The sequence below is a fragment of the Balaenoptera physalus genome (genome assembly GCF_965194825.1).
Source record: "Balaenoptera physalus genome assembly, chromosome: 15".
NCBI classification, from domain to species: domain Eukaryota; kingdom Metazoa; phylum Chordata; class Mammalia; order Artiodactyla; family Balaenopteridae; genus Balaenoptera; species Balaenoptera physalus.
In genome coordinates, this window is record NC_138894.1 from 76456725 (window position 1) to 76476209 (window position 19485).

The 19485-nt window shown below is 42.9% G+C and overlaps 2 protein-coding genes across 4 annotated transcripts in view; one reads left to right on the forward strand and one right to left on the reverse strand.

Moving 5' to 3' along the window:
• Positions 1–11645, forward strand: SUPT7L (SPT7 like, STAGA complex subunit gamma). Of its 2 annotated transcripts, none has more exons than XM_082427959.1 (6): positions 1–257; positions 1035–1135; positions 1876–2494; positions 6003–6327; positions 7245–7482; positions 9063–11645. In XM_082427959.1, exons 3-6 carry the CDS (start codon positions 2082–2084, stop codon positions 9323–9325), a joined length of 1239 nt encoding a protein of 412 aa, XP_082284085.1. In that variant the 5' UTR covers positions 1–257; positions 1035–1135; positions 1876–2081; the 3' UTR covers positions 9326–11645. The 2 variants fall into 2 exon arrangements, with proteins under 2 accessions (XP_082284085.1, XP_082284086.1); XM_082427960.1 differs by having other exon boundaries at positions 36–327.
• Positions 11025–19485, reverse strand: part of GPN1 (GPN-loop GTPase 1) — a 27568-nt gene continuing 19107 nt past the window's right edge. For both annotated transcript variants that reach the window (XM_082427969.1, XM_082427970.1), the window contains exons 13-14: positions 13914–14021; positions 11025–12392 (exon numbers count right to left, since the gene is read on the reverse strand). In XM_082427969.1, the coding sequence (XP_082284095.1) occupies positions 12307–12392; positions 13914–14021 (194 nt within the window). In that variant the 3' untranslated portion in view covers positions 11025–12306. The remainder of the gene's footprint in view (positions 12393–13913; positions 14022–19485) is intronic.

Consider the following 19485-nt stretch of genomic DNA (forward strand, 5'->3'; position numbering starts at 1 on the left):
CCTGTGGCAGCGACTGATTGAGAAGAAGCGCTTCCGGCAGCCTTGAATCACTAATCAACACACCAGCCTTCCGGGCCTGACGCGACCCTTGTCTCAGGCCTCTCGGAGTCGTACAGCCGCCCAGCCCCGCGCCTGCGACGTGGCAGTCCATAGTGGAGCCTCCTTGCCTCGGTCCAGGTCCAGATGTCCCTGTGTCCGGGCTGCCCCAGCATTAGGCGACCCCAGGACCCTGTGATTGGCGCCTGCGCCTGCTGACGGTGACGGAGGAGCCCCCCTAGGGACTTGGGCATTGCTTGTGCTTGGTGTCTGTCCTTCGTGCTCCTTTCGGTGAAGCTAGGGGAGAGGGCGATTTTTATTGTCACTTGGTTCATTCATTTATTCGTTCGTTCTTTTATTCTTTCCAAAACCAATTAATGAGGCAGCATAGTGTAGTTGTTAAGAGTGCAGGCCCTGGAGCCTGGCCGTGTTGATTTTCCCTCTCAGCCATTTCTGACATTAGGCAAGACAGTAGGCCTCAGCTTCCATATCTGAAAAGTGGGGTAATAATAGTATCTACTTCATAGAGAGGTTGGGAGAATTGAATTAACAGTAAAGGCAAAGCCCGGCATGTAGTAGGCACTCACTGTACTAAGATCACAGTTGTGAGAGATAGATGGAAGAATAAAATTGAGATAAGTACTAGTTTAAATATAGGGATAAATGCTGTGATGGAGACATGCAAAGTGCTGTGAGAATATAATGAAGGGAGATGTACTGGGGTGGTGACTTAAGCCATACTTAAGAATAAATACAAGTCTGCCAGGGATGTGGTGGGTGTCAGGGCATTTCTGGCAGAGATCACATCTTTAAGCTGTGAAAATGCATGGCATTCTCAACCTGAGTAGTCTGATATTGGTAGATCTAAGGTGGTCATTTTCTCCAGGAAGTTCCTCCTTTGTGTTTTCTCACTGCACCAGGTCTGTGTCTCTAGAACAGCTCTTACCACACACTTTAATATTGAAATGTCCTTTTTATGTTTTTCTCCCTCATTTCAGGGCAAGGATCTTGCATTAGTCTTTATCTCTTCACATGATATCTGGCATTCGGTAAATGTTTGCTGAATTTGAAGAGACATACAGGCAATGAATCTGGAAGGGTGAGTTGAAGCCAGACTGTAAACGTTGTTGAATGGTAAACCAAAGAAATTTTGACTGACTTTTTTCCAATAGGCAATGAGTTTAAAACATTAAGTCTAGCATTACTGTAGAGAGTAGATTAGATATAAGGAGAGACTGAAGGAAGGGATATTCGTTAGGAGACAGCAGATATCTCAGATTCTTCCCTGTATACGTCAGAAGTTGAATGCATAAGACCGTTTAGGTTAGTGGTTCATAAATTTTTCCACCAGGACCAGTTAAACGTTCCCATGCCTGGCATTCACAAATTAAGAACCACCTCGGGAATTCCCTGGTGGTCCAATGGTTAGGACTCGGCACTTTCACTGCCCAGGCCTGGGTTCTATCCCTGGTCGGGGGAACTAAGATCCCACAAGCTGCATGGCACTGCCAAAAAGAACCACCTTTTCCTATCTTTAACTCTCTGCCCTTTTCTCCTACTGGTCCAGGACAGATGTGTCAAGATACTCTGAGAAGTATTCCAGGTCTCATTTAAGCATCTTGCCTTGCAAATCGTTCAGGACTGGGTATGATGGCAGTTCTGGTAATGAGTTAGTAGGGTGAGCTGGAAAATATGGACACTATAGCCCCAGATACTCTTGCAGCTATTAATCTACTGATGACCCAGACTCTACCTTGTGGTTCAGTCCAGTAGGAATTGTCCTAGTGTGTGATTGTGATGACTGGCATCTAACAGTTGTATTTCTCTTAATTTCTTCAGGGAGAACATCCTTGGTCCTACAGTGTTGCTGACACTGACATTTTTCTAAGTGGTCTTCAACTGCCTACTTTTTATGTAAATAACTGGCTAGACTTCACATTTTTCACTACAGAAGCCCATAACCTGCAGTTGCTAGAGATTTTAAAACACTACTTTTAGGATATCATCTACATTTAACTTGAAAGGTCTTCCTTTCTTATTCCAAAATGTTGAGATACTGGGGAGAGATACCAATCTCATCAAGCCAGACCAACAGAAGTTCCTTTGACTTGCTCCCTCGGGAGTTCCGACTGGTAGAAGTCCATGACCCACCCCTGCACCAACCCTCAGCCAACAAGCCCAAGCCCCCCACTATGCTGGACATCCCCTCAGAGCCATGCAGCCTCACCATCCATACCATTCAGCTGATCCAGCACAACCGACGTCTGCGTAACCTCATTGCCACAGCTCAGGCCCAGAATCAGCAACAGACAGAAGGTGTAAAGACTGAAGAGAGTGAGCCTCTTCCGTCCTGCCCTGGGTCACCTCCTCTTCCTGATGACCTCCTTCCTTTAGATTGTAAGAATCCCAGCGCACCATTCCACATCCGGCACAGTGACCCAGAGAGTGACTTTTATCGGTAAGGCAAGGCTTTGCTATATCTTACTTTTCTCAAAAAATCTTCCCAACAACCCTGTTAAGCAGGTAATCACATTTCCATGAGGAAACTGAGGATGAGAGTAATTGCCTTGGCCAAAGTTGCTCAGGTAATTAGTGGGAAGTCTAAGACTTGAACCCTGATCTTCCGAATCCAGAGTCTGTTATTTTTTTATTTTCTGATGGAACAAATATTTATTGAGTGCCTAATATGTGCCAAGCACTTTACTAGGAGCAAGGTACTGCACTAGTTTGTAAAATAGGCCATGGCCTCATAGTCCTCAGAGTCTAGTCCTTCTGTTTAATTAAAAGGTGTAATATGGGTTTAGCTCAGTGTCCTCAAAATGATATTCATGGACTTATTCTCATACTATTAGGAATCTCCAAGTTCTATACAAGAATTTTTAATTGTGTATTTTCATTTTGATAACATAGTTTAAGAAATAATAATAGAAAAATGTTCTTGATCCTTGCTACTCAAAATCTGGTCCAAGATCAGCAACATCAACATCACCTGGGAGCTTGTTAGAAATGCAGAGTCTCAGACCCACCCAGACCTGCTGAATCAGAATTTTCATTTTAACAAGACCTCCAGAATATTCACCCAGACCTGCTGAATCAGAATTTTCATTTTAACAAGACCTCCAGAATATTCATAAGTATATTTCAATTTGAGAAGCCCTGCTCCAGATCCTCTGAATGACTGCCTTATAACCTAGTGCTACTACTAGGTTTCAGTGTGAAAGTTTGCATTTGGTGCCAAATAATTACTTTTTCCTTTTCATTTTGAACTTTGTCAGACTTATAGAAAAGTTTAAATAATAGTACGACACACGCCCAAATACACTTCACCTGGATTCACCAATTGTTAACATTTTGCCACATTTACTCTCTCTCACGTATGTGTGTGTATACACACATTTACACACAAATATACAAACATATATGTATACATATACACATACACATAAGACTTTTTGCCAAATATTTTAAAGTTGCAGACATTGCAATATATCACCCCTAAATTCTTCAGCATTCTTTCACCCCTAAATTCTTCACCTTATCCTAAGAATAAGGAAATTTCCTACACAATCCCAATAACCATTATCATATCAAAGTAAATGAACACTAATTAAATACCATCATTTAATATGTCTGTATTCAGATTTCTCCAGTTGTCTCCAAAATATCTTTTGTAGGTATGTTTGTCCCCAATCCTGGACCTAACAAGGATTCATGCATTGCATTTGGTTGTTATACCTCTTTAGTGTCTTTTTTTTTTTTTTTTTGAGGTATAGTTGATTTACAATACTATATTAGTTTCAGGTGTACAACATCATGATTCAATATTTTTATAGATTATACTCCTTTTAAAGTTATTATAAAATAATGGCTATATTCTCTGTGCTGTACAATATATCCTTGTAGCTTATTTATTTGATACATAGTAGTTTGTACCTCTTCATCCCCTTCTCCTATCTTGCCCCACCCCCCTACCCATTCCCCCCTGGTAACCACTAGTTTGTTCTCTATATCTGTGAGTCTATTTCTTTTTTGTTATATTCACTAGTTTGTTTTAGATTCCACATAAAAATGATATCATACAGTATTTGTCTTTCTCTGCCTCTTTAGTGTCTTTTAAGCCAGAATAGCTTCCCCCTTTTATAATACATGATATTAATCTTTTTTAAGAGTTTAGGTCACTTGTCTTGTAGGCTGTCCCAAATCAGACTGGATTTGCTGATTATTTCCTCAAGATTAGATTCAAATGAAATGTTTGGCAAAAATACTACATAAGTAATACTGTATATCACTTAGTGCATCTGCCTATTGATGATAATAGTTGCTACTCTTTTAATTGTCCCAAACTAATGAGAAAAGAACAGAAATAGACTTATTAAGTAAGGCTTGCAGTTGGGCCAGATGAAGGCCAGAAAATGTCGTGGTGTATTGTCTAATCGAAGGCTCTGAAGACATTGGAATAGTGAAAAAGGGAGGGAGAACTGTGTCATTACATGCTTGCCCCGTGTTAGTATAGATGTGCCCAACTTCAACACACTTATTCTGTGGGAATCAGTACCAAGTTTACATTTTGAGAGCAATTTACCTTTAACAAAATAATATTGTCCTTCATATTAAATTGATGCTATTATTTAGAATTTGTAGTTTCGTGTCAATTTTCTAATTTTAATTGTTAGGAAGATTCTGTGAACATCAGAAGTTTAAACGTAGTTTGTTTTATACATATTTAAGAAACTGTGTACAAAAATAATTTGCATCAGCTATGGGGGTACGGGAAGAATTATTTTCCTTTGAAATGGGTCCACATATTAAGCAAAGCAATACTGATTTAGCTCTGTTTATTAGGCACTTCTGAAACCTTTAGCTTTTGGTCCAGAGACTGGCCATGGGAAATGATGATGCAAACAGTGAATGAAAAGTTATTAGGCAGTTGGTTTTCTTATGTTCCAATTATTACGTGAATTACAGTAGTTGCTACCGAGCAGGTCACAGCAGCATGGGTGTGCAGCTCCTCAGGCACTCTGTACAGCAAGCACAGGGTGGCGCATGCCAAGTATGGACCGGGGAAAAGTAATTTTCTGTACCCTATCTTATTTTTATCTATTTACTTTGTCAGAGGGAGGCAGAAGATAGGAAATTTCAGGAGAGCGGGTAAATTATTAGGAGCTCATTAAAAGTTATTTTTAGGAGACCGGACAGTTTTTTGAGGTTTTTTGTTTTGTTTTGGAAAGATTAGGATCTTTGTCATAGTGATTAGGTGCAAAACAGTGTATTATTAAGAACATGGGATCTAAAGGCAGAAGCTCTATCACTTAATAATACCAAAAATCTTTTGGCAAGTCAGCCCCTCTGAACTTCAGTTTCGTCACCTGCCGGATAGGAATGTGAAGAAATATGGACCCCTACCCACTTCACAGCATAAAACAGGATAAAAATGCTTTGTAAGCTATATATGTTTTAAATTGCTTTTATAAAATTGAGTTCCTTTCCCAGCTTTACAAATGGTCTGTTGTAGTTAAATAAGAATCTCCTAATTGGGACTGTGAATTTCTAGAAGTCCATATATTGCCCAGCATGTGAGGAACCTATGTTCTGGTGAAATAGAGCACCACTGAGCAGTATCTGAGCTGTACTCTTAGAATTAATCAGATCCTAAAAGTGATCAAAATCCAGCAGTTGATATAAGGAGAAGGAAACTTCCTTTTCACTAGATACCCTTTTATACTGTTTACTACAGGCATCTATTGCCTGTTCAAACTTTATGTAATTGGAGCAGCTCAGGGATATGACTGTGGGTTGTTGAGACATGCCCTGACAGCAACAAGATGACACTGGGCTATGTAACCTGCCTAGAATTCCCCTGGAAAGCTGAGCCGGTGGTTTGATTGGGGTTGTAAACCTCCTAGGGAGACAGGACAGGTCACCCCTTTGCAAGAGCACTAATAACACTAGCATGTCTCCACTTTCAGTGGGAAAGGGGAACCTGTGACTGAACTCAGCTGGCACTCCTGCCGGCAGCTCCTCTACCAGGCAGTGGCCACAATCCTAGCCCACGCAGGCTTTGAGTGTGCTAACGAAAGTGTCCTGGAGACCCTAACTGATGTGGCACACGAGTATTGTCTTAAGTTCACCAAGTTGCTGCGCTTTGCTGTGGATCAGGAGGCCCGGCTGGGGCAGACTCCCTTCCCCGACGTGATGGAGCAGGTTTTCCATGAAGTGGGCATTGGCAGCGTGCTCTCCCTCCAGAAGTTCTGGCAGCACCGCATCAAGGACTATCACAGTTACATGCTGCAGGTGAGAGGACCCTGAGGAGAAGTGGGTAAAGATGTGTAATCCAGGGGTGTCCAGCAGGATCCCTAACACTTGCTCTAGGGTGCAGAGCACAGGGTCTTGGAACAGAGCGGACTTATCCTGCTTTCCTCTCGGCCCTGACTGTGTTCCACTGGCCTCATCACTGACCTGGCCAGACTCAGGGGTCTCCTTTAGTCAGTGAAATTATAGCATGTAGTTAACATGCTTTTATTCAACGAATATTTATTGAGTGCCTATTGTGAGTCAGGCACTATGGGATTCAGCAGTTAACAAGTTCCTTGAGCTTGCACTCTTGTTGAAAGGGAAACAAAAACAAGTAAACAAATAATGAGCAAAATAATTTCAGATGGCGTTAAGTGCTGTGAGAAAGAAACAAAACAGAGAGAGGTGACGCTGCCCAAGGGTGGAGTGTGGTGGGGGAGATACCATTTTTGGTTAGAAACAGAAGTATCTGAGCTCTTCAACCCTTGTTGAAACCCTGAGGCATTTTGTTCACTGTTTCGGTTTCCCCAAATCTAAAATATGGTGGAATTCTTAACACCCAATCGTCTTTGCTAAGCGATCCAGATTTCCTACAGTGTTCATTATCTACCTGTGGTACCTATGTCAAATGTTAGTTTTTATAGCTAAAAATGTGATCTTTTGTCCCAGTTCTGATATAATAATACAGCCTAAATATTTTTCACCTTTATGTACCTTTTAATTAATGACATGCACATTCTCTGCTAAACAGATATTCTTTACATGTCTCTGTCATTTATGAATTTCAAACTCACATTCCTTCCTTTGGCAGTGATGCTTTATGCATATTCATATTCTGTTAGCTTTTCCATGGGATGCCACAAGCTGACTATCCAACTTGCTTTTAACTTGGAAAACTGACTCTTGCTTGCCAACAGATTAGTAAGCAGCTCTCTGAAGAGTATGAAAGGATTGTCAATCCTGAGAAGGCCACAGAGGACACTAAGCCTGTAAAGATCAAGGAGGAACCTGTGAGCGACATCACCTTCCCTGTCAGTGAGGAACTGGAGGCTGACCTTGCTTCTGGAGACCAGTCACTGCCCATGGGAGTCCTTGGGGCTCAGAGTGAACGCTTCCCATCTAACCTGGAGGTCGAGGCTTCACCACAGGCTTCAAGTAAGAGAAGACAACTTACCCATTTTGATTCTGGGAGATCTGCCAATCTCAGTACTTCTGGCGTTTTGGACTCAAACTCTGGAGATGGTAGAACAAAAGTAGGGATGGGCAGGAGAATGGAAAGTCTGAAAACAAATACAGCTTCACTGATCTACAGATACCAACATTCTCTTTGTAATTAAGGAAGAAAGGACTAGCAGAGCTTTACAGACATTCTTTAAAATTATTTCTAGTTAGGATGTAGATGCAATAAGTGATTACCAGAGTTAATTCAGCTGACCCAGCTGGGTGGGCAGATGGCCTCCTGTTCTCTGTATTCTGGTCTTTCCTGATTCTTGTACTGAATTGATTAAGGCAACTTCCAGATAGATGGAGTAATGTTAATTGCTCAGGGATGTTTGAATAGTTGGGGTTCCTTGCTAAAGTACCCCCCAACAAGTTGGAACTGAAAGGAATTGAAATAGGGCAACCCAGTTACAGGCAGCTGGCCTCTTCTTCCAGATAGAACCTGTGATTACCTTCAGAACCAGATGACTTGATCCCTAAGTCAGTTAGATTGCAAATTAGTCTAGACACTCAGTTCTTTACAAATATAAATTGTCATGTCATCAATGCACAAATGATGCAAATAGCCAGTCCTCCAGTGTAGCCTAAACAGAATTAGGCCGCATTTTTTAAAGTATTGGGCAGAGAGTCTTTCACCATGGAAGATGTAATAACCACAGAACAGTGTTGCTAGAAGACACAGAGGCAGGAGAGCCAAAAAGAAATTGTTGCAGATGTAGGGGTCATGTCTCTTTTCAGCAGTCTGGGAACAGCTGCCAGCATTTCGTACTGGTCATTAACTTTTCATAATGTGAGTGAGGACCAGGGACCCAAACACAAGGCAGGAAAACAAGACAGCCCCATGAAAGGACAGGCCAATGTAACACCTGACCAAGAGCCCATGGTTGTGCCTGCCCTTGAACCATGAATCTTTCCACGTGCAGTTTTACTTCCCTGGTTTAGGGGAAATGGAGGTGGATGAGGTGGGGTAAAGGAGGGTGAGGAAGTGGAAAAGAAGATATTTAGAGTTGGTAACTGTTTGAGCAGAGAATAACAACCAGATTCTCCAGCCAAGTAGAGAATCAGAGTGAAAACTGCTCTCAAAGGTCATCAGTCAGCCCTGGGTGGTGCATGCCTCCTACTTTGTTCCAGCCTTTTTTTTTTTTTTTTTTTTAATAGATTTTTTAAAACAAATTTTATTTATTTATTTATTTATTTTTGGCTGCATTGGGTCTTCGTTGCTGCGCGCAGGCTTTCTTTAGTTGCGGCGAGTGGGGGGCTACTCTTCGTTGTGGTGCGCGGGCTTCTCATTGCGGTGGCTTCTCTTGTTGCGGAGCATGGGCTCTAGAGCACAGGCTCAGTAGTTGTGGCGCACAGGCTCAGTTGCTCCGTGGCATGTGGGATCTTCCCGGACCAGGGTTCGAACCCGTGTCCCCTGCACTGGCAGGCGGATTCTTAACCACTGTGCCACCAGGGAAGCCCTGTTCCAGCCTTTCTTACTGCTAGTTAGTTCTACGTTCTTCTTCCATTCCCAGGTACAGAAGTAAATGCTTCCCCTCTTTGGAACTTGGCCCACGTGAAAATGGAGCCGCAAGAGAGTGAAGAAGGCAACGTCTCTGGGCATGGCGTGCTGGGCAGCGATGTGTTCGAGGAGCCCATGTCAGGCATGAGTGAAGCTGGGATCCCCCAGAGCCCTGATGACTCAGACAGCAGCTACGGCTCCCACTCCACTGACAGCCTCATGGGGTCCTCCCCCGTTTTCAACCAGCGCTGTAAAAAGAGGATGAGGAAAATATAAGGCAAAGAGGGAGAGTTGCTTTCCAGACCTATAAGACCCAACAGAAAACCTTGATGTATTCTAATTCGTTTCCATAAACAGTGATTTGACTTTTATTCTTAAACACAGTGGGTTTTCCTGATATCAGTGGAACTGGATTTAACCAAATAAGTAAGTCTGCTTTTTCCTTTTGCATCCAGTTTTTGTAGTTTTCCACAACAACCAAGCTACCTTTCACAGACATCATGACACTGGGATGGTAATCCAGAGACCAAAGCACTGTCCCTGACATCTACTGTGTGACTAGACAAGTGACTTAGCTTCTCTAGAGCTGTTTCTCTTGCACAACTAAGAAGAATCATACTGCTTGACCTACCTTGCAGAGATATTATGAAGATGGAGATGTTAAGCCTCAAAGCTGTGCTTGAATAGACTCACAAGTAAATATATGCTGGTATCAAATGTCAATTTTTTTTTAACTTGCTTCATTTTTGGTCCAAGTCCTTGGGAATCCAGTGCTAATACCTAATAGGAAATAGCTAAACATTGCATAGCTTATCAGTAGTCTTTTTTTCAAACTGTTTTTGCTGCCCACGAGGTCGCCTATAAAGTCAGAGCGGTCTGTGGTAAACAGCCTTTTTGCTTATTCAGACAGCCCTCTACTATCTCAGCCACATATTTTCTTCTTCCTTCTCTAGACTTAGTCCATGTATTTCCACCATCTTTATTTTCTTATTTCCATTCAGATTTTTTTTCTATATTTTCACCACGTACACTTTTTGATTGCTCCTTTCATTTTTCTCCTTTGTGAATGAAGCAAACAGGACCTGTCCAAGGACAGGCTTATGCCTATTTCATTTGTTGCATCTGCTTGGCCATCAGAGGACAGTCCATTCCTTTGCCAGAATTCTCTGCACATTGTGTTTCTACTGGATGGGCAGCCTCTAAAAGGATAACAACAGTATGCACCTTTCTGCTTTACATCATGTCTTGAACAACTTTACTGCTGTTACTCATCCATAGCAGTATCTGCCCTGTTTGGCATCCAATAGTCTCAATCAGTATTTATTAAGTAAATGATGTAGCACTGGAATAATCAGGAGTAATTAGCAAATGTGTGCATGTTAAATACTGCTGAAGTTTGGTTTGAGGGTGCAGAATACAAGTCTTGTGAAAGTTAGAGCACTCCTTTAGTGGAGACCAGAAATCAAGGCCCACGTCATTGAGTGCCTTAAAGTCCAGCACTGAGAATAAATATGAATGCAATAGCAACAAAATGAGGTTATAATTTAAACTGTTACCAGATCATTTATAAGTTTGCTAATTGTACATCCTTGGCACATTTATCTAAACCCTTCCTGTTCCAGGCTTAGCTGCATTTTCCCTTATTTATTGATGAAAGTACACATCAGGTGGTCAGTTTCCATAAAGTAGCCACCTAGTATTTAATTCATTCACTTAGCAAACATTTATTGAGTACCTATTATGTACTGGGTCCTCTGCAAGGGATACACAGATGAGTAAGACTGTCTCTGCCCTTATGTAGCTTATAGCATAAGCCAGACAAGTTCCTCTTTAAGGAAAAAGTGTACAAAGGCACTAAGGGAAAAAATCAGGTATGTTCACAGAGTTTTGCTGTGCAAATGGTTTCCTCTTAAAGAACAGGTTCAAGTTTTTAGACCAGTGCTTCCCATTAGTTATAGAATACTGAAATTAATACTTCATGTAAAACAAAACACTTTTATTTTTAGAATGTTAGAGAATAGGCACCAGATGGTCAAGGTAGGGGTACTGTGATAAAGCAGGTCATAAGCACATTGATATCTGATATTCACCTGGCCTAGAATTATGTCATAGGCTGTTTGAGTTAGAATATTGTTCTGAACTTAGCATGCATCAGAATCCCCTGGAGGCCTTAGTAAAACGGACTACTTGGCCCCACGCTCCCCCCCCCCCCCCCCCGGTTTCTGATTTAGGTCTTGAATGTCCCATTTTTAGTGACTTCTCAGATGCTGCTGCTGCTTCTGGTCCAGAGACCACACTTTGAGAACCACTGATCTGGAATACAGGTTAGGCAGGAATAAAATTCCTTAAGAGAAATGTATAATGTTTTAAGATACTGTGAAGAATGTGGAGGCAAAGCAAACCCTTACCAGGGCTGTTGTTATATATGGAATGTGCAACTGACCCAAATCCGTGGCCTTTGAGTAAATCACTAAGGATACACTGCATTAAGTTACAGTACAAAACAAACAGGGCCTGGCTTTGTACCTGGTTACTAGGTGTGGTATGTACATGGAACTTTAGTAAACATCATGTGGCTTTAAACCTCTCTTCTGAACTGCAGTGACTATTTGTGATAATTTTCTTATTTGAAATTATGACAAGCAGGCTTACAACAAAGTTAAGATTAAAAACTCTTTATCCAAGTCACCCTCTAAAGTAGAATTCTTATTTGTTAACAATGTTTTGCCCACTTTCTTCAATGAACCTGGTGTTCTACAATGAGCTACCCAGTGTGAGGCACATTTCATACCAAGATTCATTGGTTGCCAAGGAGACTCCACTGCCACTCTGGACAAGCTCCTGTTTCCCCTCTCTCTTTCTGCTAAAAGGAGGGGAACTTGTGGTACAGGTTCAAAGGCAAGATGCTGGAGAAGTAGAGGCTACAGATCCAGCCTACTAAGTTCTCTCTCTGTTCTGTCCATCAGCAGCAAAAGTATGTGCATTCAAATGATAAAACTTGCAGTTTTAGGCTTGAAGGGATATCAGCATCCAAAAACAGAATATCCTTCCTTGCATAAATCCAAGGAAAATGCCAAGGGGAATCAGCATCTACCTGCCAGGTCCAAATGTATTCTATCCCTGGCTTCATCTGAGTCAGGAGATTTCACTAATAAGAGAAACTGCTATCCTGAACAAAACTGTCCTTTATAGTAGCCCCCAATCAGAGATAAGGATAGTCCCTTCACACAGAGTTCCAAAATTTTGGACTTTAGAAACTATTTGTTGTTTCTCTTCCAGTACTGTGCCATTGATTCTTGCATAAAATTCTGGAATGCTGGCTCTTCACGGCTTTCCTCCGTAACTGCAAGGAAAAAAGAAGGTTAATTCTTTTTAAACTCTCCCATTAGACAGGTGGATTAGAGCTGCTGTCACCCATCCATCAGAAATAGTACCTTTGACCCTTGAACAACACGGGTTTGAACTGCATAGGTCCATGTATACACGAATTTTTTTCAATCGTAAATACTACAGTACCACACGATCCACAGGTGGTGAAATCCACGAACGTGGAACCACAGATACGGAGGGCCAACTATAAGTTAGTTATATGGGGATTTTAAACTGCGAGGAGGGTGGGTACCCCTAGTCTCCAAGTTGTTGAAGAGTCAACTATACTCTATTTCTAAGACACTGTATGTTCACTTCTCCCAATAAGGAAATATCTCCTAGAAGCAGGCTCTATTTATCATGTTGCCCAAAATGTACAATTTCTTTGACCTGTAAGTGGGGAGAATACCTCCTTCATAAAGTAACTAAAATGAGGTCCCACTCCTACGTATTTTTAACTGAGAGAAATGAAAACCTCTGTCCACAAAGACCTGTTAATGAATGTTTAGAGCAGCTTTATTCACGACAGCTAAAACCTGGCAACAACCCCAATGTCAATCAGCTGGTGAATGGATAAACAAAGGTACATCCACATAATAGTACTATTACTCAGCAATAAAAAAGAACATATTACTGATACATGCAATAACATGGATGGATCACAAAAGCATTACACTGAATGAAAAAAGTCAAATGCAAGTTAAATACTGTGATTCCACTTACACAACATTCTGGAAAAGGCAAAATTATAGGAACAAAAATCAGATAAGTGGTTGCCAGGAACTGGTGTGGGGGAAGGGACTGAATAAAAATGAGCATGAGCGAACTTTTAGGGTGACGGAAGTGTTCTGTTTCTTGATTATAATGGTAATTACAAAACTATATATATGTATTAAAATTCATCAAGCTATACACTTTAATAAAAGGGTGGGATTTATTGTTTGTAAATTATACCTCAATAAATCTTACTAAATGATGCAATTTACATGTTAGCATCCAGCACACTGGAATAAAGAGAAGTTTGCTCCTGGGCACAGCTAGGACCTCAAAGGGTTGTTTCAAGAAATAGATTCTGTCCACAGTCCATAAAACTATGCAAAGTGGAACACTTTTGGGTTTCCAGAGCCATTCTATCTTCAATGCTACAGTCCCTTCTGACTGGTTTAGGTCTGCTGAGGCCTCCTTCTGTATTCTTAAAACAACAATTACAATAAACAATCTTGGATTCCTCAAAATTGAGTTAGGACCTAAAGATGAGAAGACACAAGACTAATAAAAGGCCGTAATCAAGCTCAATATTAACCATTCAGTAGGAAGGCCAGGAACTTTCAATATATGGAACTCCTTCCTGGTGCTGTATCCTTTAGCATTTCCTCTCTCCCCTGTTACTGGCTACATGCTCAAGGTCTTCTCTCAATAACAGGAAGCTCCCAGGCAAACAATGAAAGAATAAGCGGTTGTTCTGTTTTCATGAGCCACCTCAGCCACCTCTCACCTCTGTGGTCAATATCTTCAGTATCACTGTCTGCTTCCTCATCCTCTTCATCCAAGGTTCCCCGAGTCAGGATCAAGTCAGAAGGGTCCAGCACAGGAGATAAGCTGCCTACATAGAAAACATCTATCAGTAGCATGTCATGAACACAGGCCTCCTCCAAAAAGTGATTTTGAATCAATAAGTAACTACGATTAAAAATGGGCAGGATGGGGCTTCCCTGGTGGCGCAGTGGTTCAGAGTCTGCCTGCTAATGCAGGGGACACGGGTTCGAGCCCTGGTCTGGGAAGATCCCACATGCCGCAGAGCAACTGGGCCCGTGAGCCACAACTACTGAGCCTGCGCGTCTGGAGCCTGTGCCCCGCAACAGGAGGGGCCGCGATGGTGAGAGGCCCGCGCACCGCGATGAAGAGTGGCCCCCGCTTGCCGCAACTAGAGAAAGCCCTCGCATGAAGCGAGGACCCAGCACAGCTAAAAGTAGATAAATAAATAAAAATAAATTAAAAAAAAAAAAAAGGGCAGGATGAAAGTGATCATGATAAAATGCAGGATCTTATCTCTTCTACATGTACAGTTAATACCACTTAACATTTCTACACTAGTTTATTTCACAAAGTGCTTTCATGAGGCCAGTAACCCAAGAGGTCTCATTTTTAAGTTGAGGAAAATAACTCTCAAGTAGCTTGTCTTAATAGTAATAGTAATGTCATTTGTTTGTACTAGCTCTCAGCTTGGAAGAGGCTATGGTTTTTCCTATGAAGGCTAAAGACGTTTGAGCAGATCCAGTGTGCTGGTAAGTCAAGAGTAAAAGTGTGGAGCGTGGAGCTCACTTAACTGGTAAACTCAGCCAGGTTCCAGCACCTCCTCCACCAAGTGGCTTTGCTGTTCTCTACTAGACCTATAGCAATAGCTGTCATGAACAGAACTTTACTCCTTTAAAGGCCAGTCCACCAATGAGTGTGGGTGGGTGAGTGTGTATATATTTAAATTTGAGCACCAACCTAGGAACCCCTAGAGAATTAATGACAAAACTAACTCAAACAATAAAAAATGTCAGTAAAGTAGCAGAATAAAAAGACTAAAATACATAAATGAAAAGTCTTCATAAACACAAACATAACCAGTTAGAAGAAAAATCCCATTTTCAACACTAACGAAGATACAATCCTTGGGAAAAATTTAACAAATTTAACAAAACCTACAGGAGGAAAACACTCCTGGAAGACACAAAAGTAGACTTGACAAATATAAACACATTCCTTGTTCTTAGACAGAAAGAGCAACATCAAAGAGATGTCAATTAATTAATTAATTAATATAACACAATCTCAATAAAAATATCAAAGAGCTTTTTTAGCAACAAGCTACATTAAGTTGATACTAAAGGTCATCTGGGAAAATAAACATGCAAGAATAGTCAGGGAAACACTAAAAAAGAAAACTTTGGGGCTTCACTGGTGGCGCAGTGGTTGAGAATCTGCCTGCCAATGCAGGGGACACGGGTTCGAGCCCTGGTCCAGGAAGATCCCACACGCCGCGGAGCAACTGGGCCTGTGAGCCACAGTTACTGAGTCTGCGCATCTGGAGCCTGTGCTCCGCAACAAGAGAGGCCGCGATAGTGAGAGGCCCACGCACCGCGATGAAGAGTGGCCCCCACTTGCCGCAACTAGAGAAAGCCCTCGCACAGAAACGAAGACCCAACACAGCCAAAAATAATAAATAAATAAATAAGTAAATAAAAAAGAGAGTTCCTACTCTCGCTTTAAAAAAAAAAGAAAACTTTGAGGAGGACTAGCCCTAGCAGATACTAAAACATACTATAAAGCCTCTATATGTAATTAAAGACACACAGTACAGGCACACAGTCTAGAGGAATAAAATAGATAATCCAGAAATACATCCAAGTACATATGAAACTTTAGTATATGATACAGGTAGCATCTCATCACTGGGACAAAGGTAGACTTTTTAATAAATCATGTGGGTACAACTATTTATGAAAAAGGTAACACAGACCTATACCTCACACCATACCCAGGAATAAACCCTAAATGGATCAGGGTTCCAAATGTAGAAAATAAAACCATACAAGTACTACAGTAAAACATGAGTGAATGCCTCTTTAACACAGGTGTAGGTAAGGGATTCCCAACTATGACTCAAAACCAGGTGCAATAAAAGATAAATAAATTTGACTACATCAAATTTATATAAAACAAAACAAACTTTTGCATGGCAAAATAACACCATGAACAAAGTCAAAGGGCAACTGACAAACAGGGAGAAAATATCTGCAACATGTATCACAGGAAAATGAAGACTATCCCTACCTAGATTAATGTATATTAAAACTAGTGGGTGAACATTTGAAAATTAAAAGTACATTTATCTAATCAAAGCATCACCCCAGAGAGGGAGAGAAGATGGCGGAAGAGTAAGACGCAGAGATCACCTTCCTTCCCACAGATACAGTAGAAATACATCTACACGTGGAACTGCTCCTACAGAACACCCACTGAACGCTGGCAGAAAACGTCCGACCTCCAAAAAGGCAAGAAACTCCCCCCGTACTTGGGTAGGGCAAAAGAAAAAAGAAATAACAGAGACAAAAGAATAGGGACGGCACCTGCTCCAGTGGGAGGGAGCTGTGAAGGAGGAAAGATTTCCACGCACTAGGAAGACCCTTCGCGGGCAGAGACTGCGGGTGGCAGAGGGGGGAAGCTTCGGAGCCACGGAGGAGAGCGCAGCCACAGGGGTGCGGAGGGCAAAGCGGAGAGGTTCCCGCACGGAGGAGCGGTGCCGACCAGCACTCTCCAGCCTGACAGGCTTGTCTGCTCACCCACCGGGGCGGGCGGGGCTGGGAGCTGAGGCTCGGGCTTCGGTCGGATCGCAGGGAGAGGACTGGGGTTGGCGGCGTGAACACAGCCTGAAGGGGTTAGTGCACCACAGCTAGCCGGGAGGGAGTCCGGGGAAAAAGCCTGCAGCTGCCGAAGAGGCAAGAGACTTTTTCTTCCCTCTTTGTTTCCTGGTGCGCGAGGAGAGGGGATTCAGAGCGCCGCCTAAACGAACTTCAGAGACGGGCGCGAGCCGCAGCTACCAGCGCGGATCCCACAGCAACAGGGGCGCAGAGGGAAAAACGGAGAGATTCCCGCACAGAGGATCGGCGCCGAGCAGCACTCAGCAACCCGAGAGGCTTGTCTGCTCCCCCGCCGGGGCGGGCGGGGCTGGGAGCTGAGGCTCGGGCTTCGGTCGGATCGCAGGGAGAGGACTGGGGCTGGCGGCGTGAACACAGACTGAAGGGGTTAGCGCACCACAGCTGGCTGGGAGGGAGACCGGGAAAAGGTCTGCAGCTGCCGAAGAGGCAAGAGACTTTTTCTTGCCTCTTTGTTTCGCTGCGCGCAAGGAGAGGGGATTCAGAGTGCCGCCTAAACGAACTCCAGAGAAAGGCGCGAGCCACGGCGATCAGCACAGACACCAGAGACGGGCGTGAGACGCTGGGGCTGCTGCTGCCGCCTCCAAAAAGCCTGTGTGTGAGCACAGGTCACTCTCCACACCGCCCCTCCCGGGAGCCTGTGCAGCCCGCCACTGCCAGGGTCCCGTGATCCGGGGACAACTTCCCCGGGAGAACGCACTGCCCGCCTCAGGCTGGTGCAACGTCACGCTGGCCTCGGCCGCAGCAGGCTCACCCCGCCTCCTCTGTACACCTCCCTCCCCGCGGCCTGAGTGAGCCAGAGCCCCCGAAGCAGCTGCGCCTTTAACCCTGTCCTGTCTGCGCGGGGAATAGACGCCCTCAGGCGACCTACACGCAGAGGCGGGTCCAAATCCAAAGCTGAACCCCAGGAGCTGTGCGAACAGGGAAGATAAGGGGAAATCTCTCCCAGCAGCCTCAGAAGCAGCGGATTAAAACTCCACAAACAACTTGATGTGCCTGCATCTGTTGAATACCTGAATAGACAACGAATCATCCCAAATTCAGGAGGAGGACTTTGGGAGCAGGATATATTAATTTTTCCCCTTTTCCTTTTATTTGTGAGTGTATATGTATATGCTTCTGGGTGAGATTTTGTCTGTATAGCTTTGCTTTACAATAGCTTTATTTTACTTCACTATATTATAGCCTCTTTCTTTCTTTCTTTCTATTTTTTCTCCCTTTTACTCTGAGCCGTGTGGACGAAAGGCTCTTGGTGCTCCAGCCAGGCATCAGGGCCGTGCCTCTGAGGTGGGAGAGCCAACTTCAGGACACTGGTCCACAAGAGACCTCCCAGCTCCACGTAATACCAAATGGCAAAAATCTCTCAGAGATCTCCATCTCAACATCAAGACCCAGCTTCACTCAACGACCAGCAAGCTACAGTGCTGGACACCCTATGCCAAACAACTAGCAAGACAGGAACACAGCCCCATCCATTAGCAGAGAGGCTGCCTAAAATCATAATAAGGCTACAGACACCCCAAAATACACCACCAGACGTGGACGTGCCCACCAGAAAGACAAGATCCAACCTCATCCACCAGAGCTCAGGCACTAGTTCCCTCCACCAGGAAGCCTACACAACCCACTGAACCAACCTTAGCCACTGGGGACAGATACCAAAAACAACGGGAACTACAAACCTGCAGCCTGTGAAAAGGAGACCCCAAACACAGTAAGATAAGCAAAATGAGATGACAGAAAAACACACAACAGATGAAGGAGCAGGGTCAGAACACACCAGACTTAACAAATGAAGAGGAAATAGGTAGTCTACCTGAAAAAGAATTCAGAATAATGATAGTAAGGATGATCCAAAATCTTGGAAATAGAATAGACAAAATGCAAGAAACATTTAACAAGGACATAGAAGAACTAAAGAGGAACCAAGCAATGATGAAAAACACAATAAATGAAATTAAAAATACTCTAGATGGGATCAATAGCAGAATAACTGAGGCAGAAGAAAGGATAAGTGACCTGGAAGATAAAATGGTGGAAATAACTACTACAGAGCAGGATAAAGAAAAAAGAATGAAAAGAACTGAGGACAGTCTCAGAGACCTCTGGGACAACATTAAACGCACCAACATTCGAATTATAGGGGTCCCAGAAGAAGAAGAGAAAAAGAAAGGGACTGAGAAAATATTTGAAGAGATTATAGTTGAAAACTTCCCTAATATGGGAAAGGAAATAGTTAATCAAGTCCTGGAAGCACAGAGAGTCCCATACAGGATAAACCCAAGGAGGAACACGCCAAGACACATATTAATCAAACTGTCAAAAATTAAATATAAGGAAAACATATTAAAGGCAGCAAGGGAAAAAAAACAAATAACACACAAGGGAATCCCCATAAGGTTAACATCTGATCTTTCAGCAGAAACTCTGCAAGCCAGAAGGGAGTGGCAGGATATACTTAAAGTGATGAAGGAGAAAAACCTACAACCAAGATTACACTACCCAGCAAGGATCTCATTCAGATTCGATGGAGAAATTAAAACCTTTACAGACAAGCAAAAGCTGAGAGAGTTCAGCACCACCAAACCAGCTTTACAACAAATGCTAAAGGAACTTCTCTAGGCAAGAAACACAAGAGAAGGA